Below are 13030 nucleotides of genomic sequence, written 5' to 3'. Positions count from 1 at the left end.
ATACTTGGAAGGAGGCTGTTAATGTTTACATCCTTGAATAAGAAAATATGTACATGTGGCATTGCCCGACATGCTTTAATGCACCCCGGGAATGCTATTTCATAGTAAGCTGTGCTACACTGTTCTTGATGATAAAATACCTTTTGTGACTTTTAAACGAGTTAGGGCTCTCCTTCTTGGTGTATGGAATTTATGATTTGTATGCCCCCTATTGGTGCAGTACTTACTGATGTTCATATTTGTGGACATTTTCCCAACCAGTAGAAACCACAGTGATGTCTCCATACCCCTCTAACTCCTGTCCTTGACTGTAGGCTGTATGTTTGGCTACGTCATTGATAAGCCCCACATTATTTCTTTCTGTTGTATATTTTGCTTGTCTTGGTAGCATATTGTAAATTGTTCCATTGTGAAAGATGGAATTGATGACCATGTTTGATTTTGGCTTGTGTCATATCTTACTTATTGCGATTGGTCAATCCATCACAACCAACCTGGTTGTGTATACTATTACATTGCCAAAATCTACTTGTTTAAAAACAGGGGTGTACATTGTTGTCCACGTGGGTCAGGGCCATGAACGATTTGTAGAAAATCCACATACAAGACACTCGTATACAGTGAATATAATTATCAATAAAAGTGTTGACCAACGTTGAAATCATAGCTTGCCATATTCAGAACTTTGCAAAGCTAGATTATGTTGGAAGTGGCAGAAACTTGTATTTCTTGAATGTTCACACATTTAATTTGTAATAATGCACAACCACCTCGGTTGGCTGGCCCATAAAAATACTTTATTTTGGCAGTCTGTATGTGTTCCCTGTTAATAATTACTACAGAAGATAAGAAACAAAAAAATTGATGAGCATGGCTGTCTTGTACTTATGCAGCATCTGTTATGCATTCAATGTACTCTGAAGTGGTTGCAAGGTGACGTGGGGAAATCAACAAATCACTTCATGGGCTGTGAATTCATATGACTCTTTCAGTCTGTCAAGTGTTTCAATTCCAGCATTATATTTGGCACACAAATGGGTACTACTTTAAAATACAGTGAACAGATCATATTCCAAACTTTGGGGATTTACAAATGTTTCGAGTATAACATAACTAAATTAGGGTGAGAGAGGTGACTTGGCGTACACTAGGATCGCAGGTACATGCCAGTCGAAGCTCATTTGTCATCCAAGGACCACTATAGATGTTAAGTTATGCTGTACTCATCTATACTTGCTGCTTTTTGAGTATGGCAAGTCAATAAACACGCCTTAGATTGCTGAACATAAAGAAGTATCTTTGTAGGTAATCATATCACAAAGCTGATTAGCCATTTTAAAACAAACTGAACATAATCCAGTGTTGGATCATAATAGAACAAATTTCAACTGACCATAAGACATTACTACGTTGTATTCAGTGCCATATCCGTGGTCTTGGAGGGATTGTGGTCTGGCAGCACATATGAACCATGAATCCTCTACAAGATAAGTGAGAAACAGCGATTTTTACACCTGCATTTTCCCCACTTTTTGGGGGTTCCATACAAAAATAGCTGCATCGACTTCTGTCCTGCTTTCAGTTTATATTGGTTCATAACTTAGCTTTGACTGAGATCAACCTTCTCCTTTATTTATGGAAGTTTTTAGTGTTCTTAAGTCCCTTTCCTCATCCCAGTAGACTTGCTTATTTTGTTTTATGTCTATAGATTAGAGACTTTCCAACCAGATTTAGCCCATCGCCTTCCCACTTGACAATTTACATCTTGTCTGGAGGCCTTTGGTGTTAGAAACAGTAATCATTTGTTTTCCTCTGTTTTTCAATATTAACACAGGTTTTCGATTGCTAATGTCAGAAGCCAAAGAAGTGGGACGAATAAAGGTCAAAATGGCACAGGAAAACCTCCAGTTTTACGAGCTGCCTTACAGAGAAATGGAGAAAGTGAGACAGGTACGGGGACGTACAAACCCTAGAGGGCCCCAAACCTGTGTGACCAGGTGGAGCACAAGCACTCCTGAATCACAGTCCTTGACAGGTACTACAGACCTTTTGGAGATGATGAGCTGTGTTAGAGATGTGCAAGGTTCCTACACAGCTGGACTATAGATGTCGGGAACTATGAAGATAGAGGCAACACTGTTGATTTTTATTATGTCATTTGTTGAGTTTAACAGCCAGGTACCAGAAGTATGCATTTAATGGGAAAGGAGCATGTTCTAAATGAAAAAGGAGCTTCATGTTAAAATGTTTTCCTTGAAACAAAAGTGAGCTTGGCTGCAAAAAAAGAAATGGGTGTGCTACGTTTCAAGATCTTAACTCATATTATTGGGGTCTGCAAATATTTTTGTTTGAATATTGAGCTAGAGCGGCAGCTTTTCTTCTACACTGAGCAAAGCCTATGGACGTAAACAGGAGTTGTTGGCTGTTCAAAATTAATGGAAAAAATACATACTCTTACATTTATGGGTACAAACATTTCATGGCTTTTTCTACCCTGGAATCGAAGGTAAAACTATTTATAATCCGAACCTTCAAACCGTATTACCTGTAATCATCCTCCATGTTGGTTATAAAGATATAGAACAAGAACAGAAGCAAAGGAAGCTAAGGATGAACAATAAAACCATGTATTTCTCATTGTGTAAAGAAAAAGGGTTTCAATGCTTTTGAGGTTTATTAGATCAAAAGACTAAATTCTTGGCAGCAAGTTCTACAATCTGAGGCCAAGTACAGAGAATATCCTGTTTTCTCTCCATTTAAAATTGCCTTTAGCAACACAGAGGAGACTCAGACTTCTATATCTATTTTCTGGAAAGTTTTGGGGAGTCCATGGACGTTCTCGAATGTCAAACAATGCAGTTTGAATGTTACAGACCAGCGGTTTAAAAAACAAACAAAAAAAAAGTTAATGAATGAATGCCTTACGCCACTAGGTTCAAGACAATCTCTTTAAGCATGCTTGACTTTATATGAGGTATGTTTAGGACACTTGTATGTTTTAAGAAAAGACCAGGGACCAAAGAGAGGCCCTATTTGTCTGGGAACTCAGCAGGTAGGGAGTAGACTGGCTGATACTGAAGCATATGAGAAGATGGGTGCTTGGTTATTTCAATGTGAATCTTCAGGCAGCAGAACATCAGGATGAAAATATAAATGAGCTGCCTCCCTCCTTTGATACATGTCATTAATCTGGTCATTAGCACAAGCTATCTTGTAATGATGCGGACTGCTATGAATACTTATTTATTCTGGGAATCCTGTAGGTTGAAGCATGTCACCGTGAGACAGCATCTTGGCACTCTGCTGACATGTAACTCGCCATGATACCCCAGTGGCCAGCTTGGAATTGCAGCAGGGCAGTGTGTTTTTCAGTTTTGTGGGCATTGGGGGTTTTGAGATCTTCACACTGAAAACGCTTTAGAGCAGGGTTGGGCTTACTTCAGAGGAGATGGAGCTCAGCACCCTACATGCATTCTGTGTAAACCCCTGATGTCCTGACATTAATTGCAGCATCTTTTCTCAGTTTCGCAGAGATGTTATTAAGGCAGCCCCAGTGATCCTGCTTTCGATACCACCATTTGCCAACTACCTTGTGTTTGTGTTGATGTAAGTAGAGACAGTATGGCTATTCTTAAAGACTTCTCCTTGGAGAGGAAAACTGCTGTTTTTGCATGCTTTTATTGAAGAATTAAATTCCCTCCATCTCCCCATGAAGGGACTGGATTATATCAAAATTGTTGGGGAATACAAATCCCTCACTGTCTTTGCTGTCTCTGTATCTCTCCCACATACCCCACCCTTTGTATTTCAATGTATATGGTTGTTCTTTCCCAGGGGATCTCCATTGATAGTCATAAGCACTGAATAGTCCCTCCCGCATGTGGGGATCCCAGAGCACTTTTTCATAATAGATCATCTTAAGTGTAGATGTTCGTCTTTCTTCAGGAAGGCCTGTAGAAACACTTAAGACAAGAATATCGTGCAACAGATAAGGAAGGCTATAATGGCTAGTTTCTTCAGATTGCTTAAAAAAAGAGTAAGCATACCCAAGTGTGTATGTGTGTGTGTGTGTATATATATATATATATATATATATATATATATATATGTGTGTATATATATGTTCAATGGCATGTGTAGCTGCAGATACACATGCTGTGCATTATCCTGCCATCTAGTGTTGGGCTCGGAGTGTTACAAGTTGTTTTTCTTCGAAAAAGTCTTTTTGAGTCACGAGACCGAGGGACTCCTCCCTTTCGGCTCCATTGCGCATGGGCATCTACTCCATCTTAGAGATTGTTTTCTTTCCGCCATCGGGTTCGGACGTGTTCCTCTTCGCTCCGTTTTCGAATCGGGAAAGTTAGCTAGTTATCGGAAAATTTGACGGTATTGTTCGCGCTCGGTACCGGTTTAGTGTTAGCACATCGACACTGAAAATAAAAAAGCGCTCCGGCGGTCCTTCGGGGCGACCACTCTTCAGCGGGGCCTCGTCGGCCCGACCGCGTCCATCTTCAAACCTCATGGACCGGACCCCCTTCCGTTTCTGCCCGAATTGCCACGCAAAGTATCCTTATACAGACCAACACATGGTCTGTAATCTGTGTTTATCTCCGGAACACAGGGAGGATACTTGCGAGGCCTGTCGGGCATTTCGATCGAAGAAGACCCTCCGCGATCGAAGAGCTAGAAGACTCCAGATGGCGTCGACACCGGCCGAGCAGATCGACGTCGAGTAAGAGGAGAGATTCTCCATTCGAGATTCGGACTCGGACGAGTCCGAGAGTGAACAGCCGAAGACGCAGCAACAAACTGTGAGTAAACCAGCCCTGGCAAAGTCTCACTTGAAAATAATTAAGGCCAAGGGGATGCCACCGCCAACAGGCCATGGCTTAACCCGAAAACACGGTGACCAAACATCGGCACCGAAAAAGGCCTCCCAGCAGCCGAAGACATGTGACTCCGATCGAGATACCGGCTCCGAACCATCTCGGCACCGAGAGTTCGGCACCCCTAAAGTCAAGAAGGTTTCCTCGGGACCGAAAAAGACTGTACAAAAACCTTCGGTGCCGAAACAGGCAGCCTCGGAGCCGAAACCAGGCTCCTATACAGAAGAGCAAGGCCTTTCAAGTCAGATGCAACAGCACAGATTTGAACAAGAACTGGACATGGGAGAGCCAGAGGAGGCTCCACATACAGAAGGACACGGGGAAAATCCAAACTCTTCCTCCAGTAAAAATCAAGCGAAAGCTAGCATTCCAGGAGACGGAAATGCAGCCAAAAGCAAAAGTGGCAAAAGATAAACTCCACCAAGGTTCTCGCCACAGCAGTCTCCATTGCATTCGCCACACCTGTCCCCCGGTAGCAACACCCCCAATGCAGTCGCCAACACACACGGGGATGACACAAGATGACCCGGATGCATGGGACTTATATGATGCACCGGTCTCAGACAATAGTCCCGATTGCTACCCGGCAAGGCCGTCACCACCTGAGGACAGCACTGCATATATGCAGGTGGTTCCAAGGGCAGCTACATTCCATAATGTAGCAATGCACACAGAGCCCATAGAAGACGACTTTTTGTTTAACACCTTGGCATCCACTCACAGCTCATACCAAAGTTTGCCAATGCTACCAGGCATGTTCACACACGCCAAACAGGTGTTCCAGGACCCAGTAAAAGGCAGAGCCATCACGCCTAGGGTGGAGAAGAAATATAAACCTCCCCCAACAGACCCTGTGTTTATAACACAGCAATGAATTCCTGATTCAGTGGTAGTGGGAGCAGCCCGAAAGAGAACAAACACCCAATCCTCAGGAGACGCACCACTGCCCGACAAGGAAAGTCGGAAATTCGATGCAGCAGGCAAGAGGGTTGCAGCACAGGCAGCCAATCAATGGCAGATTGGCAATTCTCAGGCTCTACTGGCTCGATACAACAGGGCATATTGGGATGAGATGCAACATATCATTCAGCACTTACCCAAGGAGTACCAAAAACGTGCTCAACAGGTTGTTGAGGAAGGACAAACTATTTCAAACAACCAAATAAGGTCGACTATGGACTCGGCAGACACAGCAGCAAGGACAGTGAACACTGCAGTAACCATTTGTAGGCATGCATGGTTACGGAGCTCGGGTTTTAAACCAGAAATCCAGCAGGCTGTGCTGAATATGCCGTTCAACCAAGAACAATTGTTTGGGCCGGAGGTGGATACAGCAATAGAAAAACTAAAAAAGGACACAGACACGGCCAAAGCCATGGGCGCGCTCCACTCCCCACAGAGCAGAGGCACTTTTAGAAAGCCGCACTTCAGAGGGGGGGGTTTCGTTCCCAAACCACAGAGCCTTCCACCTCACAAGTCAGACCCACATATCAGGGCCAGTATCAGAGAGGAGGTTTTCGAGGAACATATAAGGGTGGACAATTCCCTAAGGCAAGAGGGAAATTCCAGAGCCCAAAAACCCCGCAAACCAAACAGTGACTTCAATGTCACAAGCCCCCACCACTCAACACCAGTTGGGGGGGAGACTTACTGCATACTACCATAACTGGGAAAACATAACTACGGACGCATGGGTCCTAGCCATTATCCAACATGGTTATTGCATAGAATTCCTACAATTGCCACCAGATGTGCCTCCAAGAGCACACAATATGTCCAAACGACACTTAGACCTGTTACAACTAGAAGTCCAAGCATTGTTACAAAAACAAGCAATATAACTAGTACCCAACCATCAAAAAGGAACAGGTGTCTACTCCCTGTATTTCGAAATTCCAAAGAAGGACAAAACGCTGAGACCCATATTAGACCTCAGAACACTGAGGGGGTCATTCTGACCCTGGCCGGCGGCGGAAGCCGCCGGCCTGGCTGGAACCGCCAGAATACCGCTGCGCGGTCAAAAGACCGCCGCGGGTATTCTGGGTTTCCCGCTGGGCTGGCGGGCGACCGCCAGAAGGCCGCCCGCCAGCCCAGCGGGAAACACCCTTCCATGAGGATGCCGGCTCCGAATGGAGCCAGCGGAGTGGAAGGGGTGCGACGGGTGCAGTTGCACCCGTCGCGATTTTCAGTGTCTGCATGGCAGACACTGAAAATCATGGTGGGGCCCTGTTACGGGGGCCCCTGCAGTGCCCATGCCATTGGCATGGGCACTGCAGGGGCCCCCAGGGGCCCCATGACACCCCATACCGCCATCCTGTTCCTGGCGGCCAAAACCGCCAGGAACAGGATGGCGGTATGGGGGTCGGAATCCCCATGGCGGCGCAGCAAGCTGCGCCGCCATGGAGGATTCCCCAGGGCAGCGGAAAACCGGCGGTACACCGCCGGTTTTCCGTTTCTGACCGCGGCTGTACCGCCGCGGTCAGAATGCCCAAGGGAGCACCGCCAGCCTGTTGGCGGTGCTCCCGCGGTCGTTGGCCCTGGCGGATTTTACCGCCAGGGTCAGAATGACCCCCTGAATCTTTACATCAAATCAGATCACTTTCACATGGTAACACTTCAAGACGTGATTCCCTTGCTCAAAAAACAGGACTACATGTCAACATTAGATCTCAAGGATGCTTATTTCCACATACCCATACATCCTTCCCACAGGAAATACTTAAGGTTTGTAATCCAAGGCGTGCATTACCACTTCAAAGTGTTACCATTCGGGATAACAACAGCCCCAAGGGTATTCACAAAATGCCTTGCAGTAGTAGCCGCTCACATCAGGAGACAGCACATGCACGTATTCTCTTACTTGGACGATTGGTTAATAAAAACCAGCACTCAGCAACCGTGTCTTCTACACACACAATACGTCATAGAAACCCTACACAAACTTGGGTTCTCTCTAAACTACCAAAAATCACATCTACAACCGTACCAAATACAACAATATTTGGGAGCAACAATCAACACACAAAAGGCGATTGCCACTCCGAGTCCACAAAGAGTACAAGCCTTCCAAACTATAATATTAAACATGTACCCAAACCAGCATTATCAAGTGAGGTTTGTAATGAAGCTTCTAGGCATGATGTCTTCATGCATAGCCATTGTCCCAAACGCAAGACTACACATGCGGCCCTTACAACAGTGCCTAGCAAAGCAATGGACACAAGCACAGGGTCAACTCCAAGATCTGGTGTTGCTAGACCGCCAGACACACTTCTTGCTTCAATGGTGGAACCCTATAAATTTAAACCAAGGGCGGCCATTCCAAGACCCAGTGCCTCAATACGTGATCACAACAGATGCTTCCATTATGGGGTGGGGGGCACACCTCAACCAGCACAGTATACAGGGACAATGGAACGTTCACGAAAAACAACTGCATATAAATCATTTAGAACTGTTAGCAGTGTTTCTAGCATTGAAAGCATTTCAACCACTAATAGCCCACAAACACATTTGTGTCAAAACCGACAACATGACAACAATGAATTATCTAAACAAACAAGGAGGGACACACTCATCACAACTGTGTCTCTTAGCACAAAAGATTTGGCATTGGGCGATTCACAATCACATTCGCCTAATAGCACAATACATCCCAGGGATTCAAAACCAGTTGGCCGACAATCTCAGTTGAGATCACCAACAAACACACGAATGGGAAATTCATCCCCAGATACTACAAACGTACTTTCTACGCTGGGGAACACCATAAATAGACCTATTCGCAACAAAAGAAAACACAAAATGCCAAGACTTTGCGTCCAGGTATCCACACCCTCAGTCCAAGGGAAATGCGTTATGGATGAGTTGGTCAGGGATATTTGCTTACGCTTTTCCCCCTCTCCCACTCCTTCCTTATCTGGTAAACAAATTGAGTCAAAACAAACTCAAACTAATACTGATAGCACCGACCTGGGCTCGCCAACCGTGGTACACAACACTACTAGACCTGTCAGTAGTATATCATATCAAATTACCAAACAGACTAGATCTGTTAACTTAACACAAACAACAGATCAGACACCCGAATCCAGCATCGCTCAATCTAGAAATCTGGCTCCTGAAGTCTTAGAATTTGGACATTTAGACCTTACACAAGAATGTATGGAGGTCATTAAACAAGCTAGAAAACCTACTACGAGACATTGTTACGCAAACAAATAGAAAAGATTTGTTTATTACTGCCATAATAATCAAATTCAACCACTACATGCTTCCGCAAAAAACATTGTAATCTACTTATTACACTTACAAAAATCTAAATTAGCATTTTCTTCTATTAAAATACATCTCACAGCAATATCTGCCTATCTGCAGATTACACATTCAACATCACTCTTTAGAATCCCAGTCATCCAAGCATTTATGGAGGGATTAAAAAGAATCATACCCCCGATAACACCACCAGTCCCCTCGTGGAACCTCAATATTGTGTTAACACGACTCATGGGACCACCATTTGAACCCATGCACTCTTGTGAGATGCAATATTTAACTTGGAAAGTAGCCTTCCTGATAGGTATCACATCTCTTAGGAGAGTAAGTGAAATACAAGCATTTACTATACAAGAACCTTTTATACAAATACATAAACATAAAGTGGTTCTCCGTACAAATCCCAAATTCTTACCAAAAGTTATAACACCGTTCCACCTAAACCAAACAGTGGAACTCCCAGTCTTTTTTCCACAACCAGACTCACTAGCCTAAAGAGCCTTACATACGTTAGACGTTAAAAGAGCACTAATGTATTACATTGATAGAACAAAACAGTTTCGCAAAACAAAACAATTGTTTGTAGCCTTCCAAAAACCTCATGCAGGAAATCCAATATCCAAACAAGGCATTGCCAGATGGATAGTGAAATGTATTCAGACCTGCTTTATCAAAGCAAAAAGAGATCTACCTATTACACCAAAGGCGCACTCCACTAGGAAAAAAGGTGCCACAATGGCTTTTCTAGGGAATATACCTATGACAGAAATCTGTAAGGCAGCCACATGGTCTACACCTCATACATTCACAAAACATTACTGTGTAGATGTGTTAACAACACAACAAACCACAGTAGGACAGGCTGTATTACGAACATTATTTCAAACAACTTCAATTTCTACAGGCTAAGCCACCACTTTTTGGGGAGATTACTGTTTACTAGTCTATGCACAGCATGTGTATCTGCAGCTACACATGCCATCAAACGGAAAATGTCACTTACCCAGTGTACATCTGTTCGTGGCATGAGACGCTGCAGATTCACATGCGCCCTCCCGCCTCCCCAGGAGCCTGTAGCCGTTATAAGTTGAATGAAACTTGTAAATTTGTAAATATATACTATTTTTTATACACAGTATGTACATACATACTTACTCCATTGCATGGGCACCTTTACTATATACACAACTCCTACCTCACCCTCTGCGGGGAAAACAATCTAAGATGGAGTCGACGCCCATGTGCAATGGAGCCGAAAGGGAGGAGTCCCTCGGTCTTGTGACTCGAAAAGACTTCTTCAAAGAAAAACAACTTGTAACACTCCAAGCCCAACACTAGATGGCAGGATAATGCACAGCATGTGAATCTGCAGCGTCTCATGCCACGAACAGATGTACACTGGGTAAGAGACATTTTCCATATATGTTTATAAGGCCAAATACTTTGGGTACAATGCTTAAATCTCCTTCACAAACCCTTTTTTAAAAAGAGAATGATGAAGGAATAAAGGAAAGTGTAGCCCTATAGGCTACCATTATGTGAATGTAAAAAAACAGCATCTGCGCCTTTAAGTTCCCAGAGACCACTCGTATCCCATCATGCCCAGCAGAAAGCAGTTGCTTCAGTTCCTTTTTAGAGCTCCTGGTGACAGGATCTGAATCACTAAGCTCTACCTTTTGGGTTTTCCTCTTCAAAAATCTTACATAGCATTTTGTAACAAGTGATTCACTCAACAGATTTCATCTGTCCCTTTTGAATTTTCTGTCTTTTTCTGACTGAATGTTTTTTGTCCTTAGTCGATTAAAATGCCATCTTTATTTGACAAGTGCCCTGCCTGTCGAAGAAAGAAGAAAGTCATTGCCTCATGATGCCTACATCATCGGCTTACCTGAGAGCCATGTTCCTGACAGATGTCCACACCGCAGGAAGCTTTCCAGGCGCACCCAGCAGGAAAGGGAGAAGATTCTCCTCCATGGCACAGAGGAGCGTTGCAGGCAGCAGAGGCAGTCAAAAGGTGGGACATCTGGAGAGTGAAGAGAGGGACTATTCTCTATCAGGGCTCTTCCACCTTCCTCTGTAGGCCCCAGGAATGGAAGGTCCTAAAAGAGATGCATAGCCCAAAAACAAGGCTGTTCCAGGTGGACATCAAGAAAAGGTACCATACCAAATTGTTCACCATCGAGAGCTGGGCCGATGTCGAAGAGGAGACGAGGGTCAATGCCAAGAAGTGGTCAGTCGACTTCAAGGCACAGAAGGAGTTTGATGTCGATACCATCCAGGTCAGCAAAGAAGGCTGGAAACTTAAGGCAGAGATGCATGCCATCATCCCTGAACAATGAATACTCCAAGGTGTATTCTCTGTCATCTTCTATACTACTGCCAGACTCTCCTCCTCCTCCTCCACCACCACTTCCTCTGCCTCCACCTCCTCCTCCGGCCCTTTTTCCACCAACAGCGCCAGTACATCTTCCAACACCACTGCCTGTGGAAGCCCCTCCTCAGAGTCCTCTACCTACTCTGCAACGATTGCGGTCCAGATCTCGTCATTGTTCGCGACACTCCAGGCATCACCACATATCCTGGCGTTCTTCATCTCGGTCATCATCCAGATACTCACATCATCAACATGCGCCCCGGTCCAAGTCACAAACAAGGTCAAGACATCATTTGACCTATTATTCCACCGCAGGCAGATATTCACCAACTCTGTCTGATTCTCCTCAACTACGGGTCTCTCCATTGGATGGTATCAACACATTTCAGGAGGTGCTGATGAGAGGTGCTTCAAAATTAAACTTTCTTATGCCAGCTCCTACACCATCCACATCAGTAATCTTTGAGATGCTTCACTACAGATCAGCATCCAGGCTATTGGTTCCCGGCCTCCTAGAACCAGCAATGGACTTGTTATTTACACTGGCCTCAGCCAAATCTGCTCCATCAAGGCTTCAAAAGAAATACAGACCTCCAGAGCAGGACCCATTGTTTCTCCTCTTTGACCCTCGACCAGATTCTGTGGTCATCTTTGTGGCAAATAAGCACCATTCCACCACTCCTTCGTCTATTGTGCCCCCAAACAATAAGAGTAAAAAGTTGGATTCAGTCGGGCGCAAGGTTTGGGGTACATCTGCCACCTCCATGAAGGCAGCAAGTGCATCGGCTTTCCTGGACAGGTACAATAGAGCCTTGTGGTAGTCTGTGCAAAAAAATTCTGACGACCCCCGCAGAGACAAGAGGGATGACTTCCTCAAAGTGGTCAACAAGGGTATGATGGACTCCAACCAGATCACCAGTGCTGCAGCTGATTCGTCATTACTAGTAGCCTATTAATACTGCTATGGGATGGCCTTGCGAATACATAAATGGCTCCGCCTTATGACTCTCAAACATGAATCCAGCAATGGATTATCAACTTTCCATTATCAGGATCTGCACTTTTCGGCAGTCATATGGACAACGAAACGCCGCGGATGAAGTCCAAGATGGAGACACTGAAGGTAGTAAGCTTCAAAAAGCAGAACGAGCAGCAAAGGCCCTTCAAACCCTACCAGTGACATTTTTACCCACTAGGGTTCAAACCCTTCAGTGATACCAAGGTCGCCAGAAAACCCAATAGCACAGACCTTACCATCAAACGGCAATGTTGCCAGCCCACAGGAAGAGCCACTCTAAAGCAGACTGTAAGCAATGAATCTCTACTTCCCCCCCTCTTCTGTTACCCACACTGGTAGGGGAAGAAGCTATCATTTCTTGGCAGAGTGGCAATCCATCACAAAGAGGCCTGGGTAATAAATATTGTTTGAAAAGGGTGCTGTCTCAGGTTCAGCAGTCCTTTGCCAAAAATTCCACCAAAGCCATTCATTCCTCAT

The 13030-nt window shown here is 44.6% G+C and overlaps 1 protein-coding gene across 1 annotated transcript in view; it reads left to right on the top strand.

Annotated features, from left to right (window-relative positions):
* LETMD1 (LETM1 domain containing 1) overlaps positions 1 to 13030 on the top strand; it is an 84954-nt gene that overhangs the window by 27595 nt on the left and 44329 nt on the right. The window contains exons 3-4 of the mRNA XM_069230909.1: positions 1835 to 1950; positions 3524 to 3606. Of these exons, the coding sequence (XP_069087010.1) occupies positions 1835 to 1950; positions 3524 to 3606 (199 nt within the window). The remainder of the gene's footprint in view (positions 1 to 1834; positions 1951 to 3523; positions 3607 to 13030) is intronic.

The sequence above is a fragment of the Pleurodeles waltl genome, chromosome 4_2, assembly GCF_031143425.1.
Source record: "Pleurodeles waltl isolate 20211129_DDA chromosome 4_2, aPleWal1.hap1.20221129, whole genome shotgun sequence".
Lineage (NCBI taxonomy): Eukaryota > Metazoa > Chordata > Amphibia > Caudata > Salamandridae > Pleurodeles > Pleurodeles waltl.
This window is presented reverse-complemented; position numbering and strand designations above follow the sequence as displayed.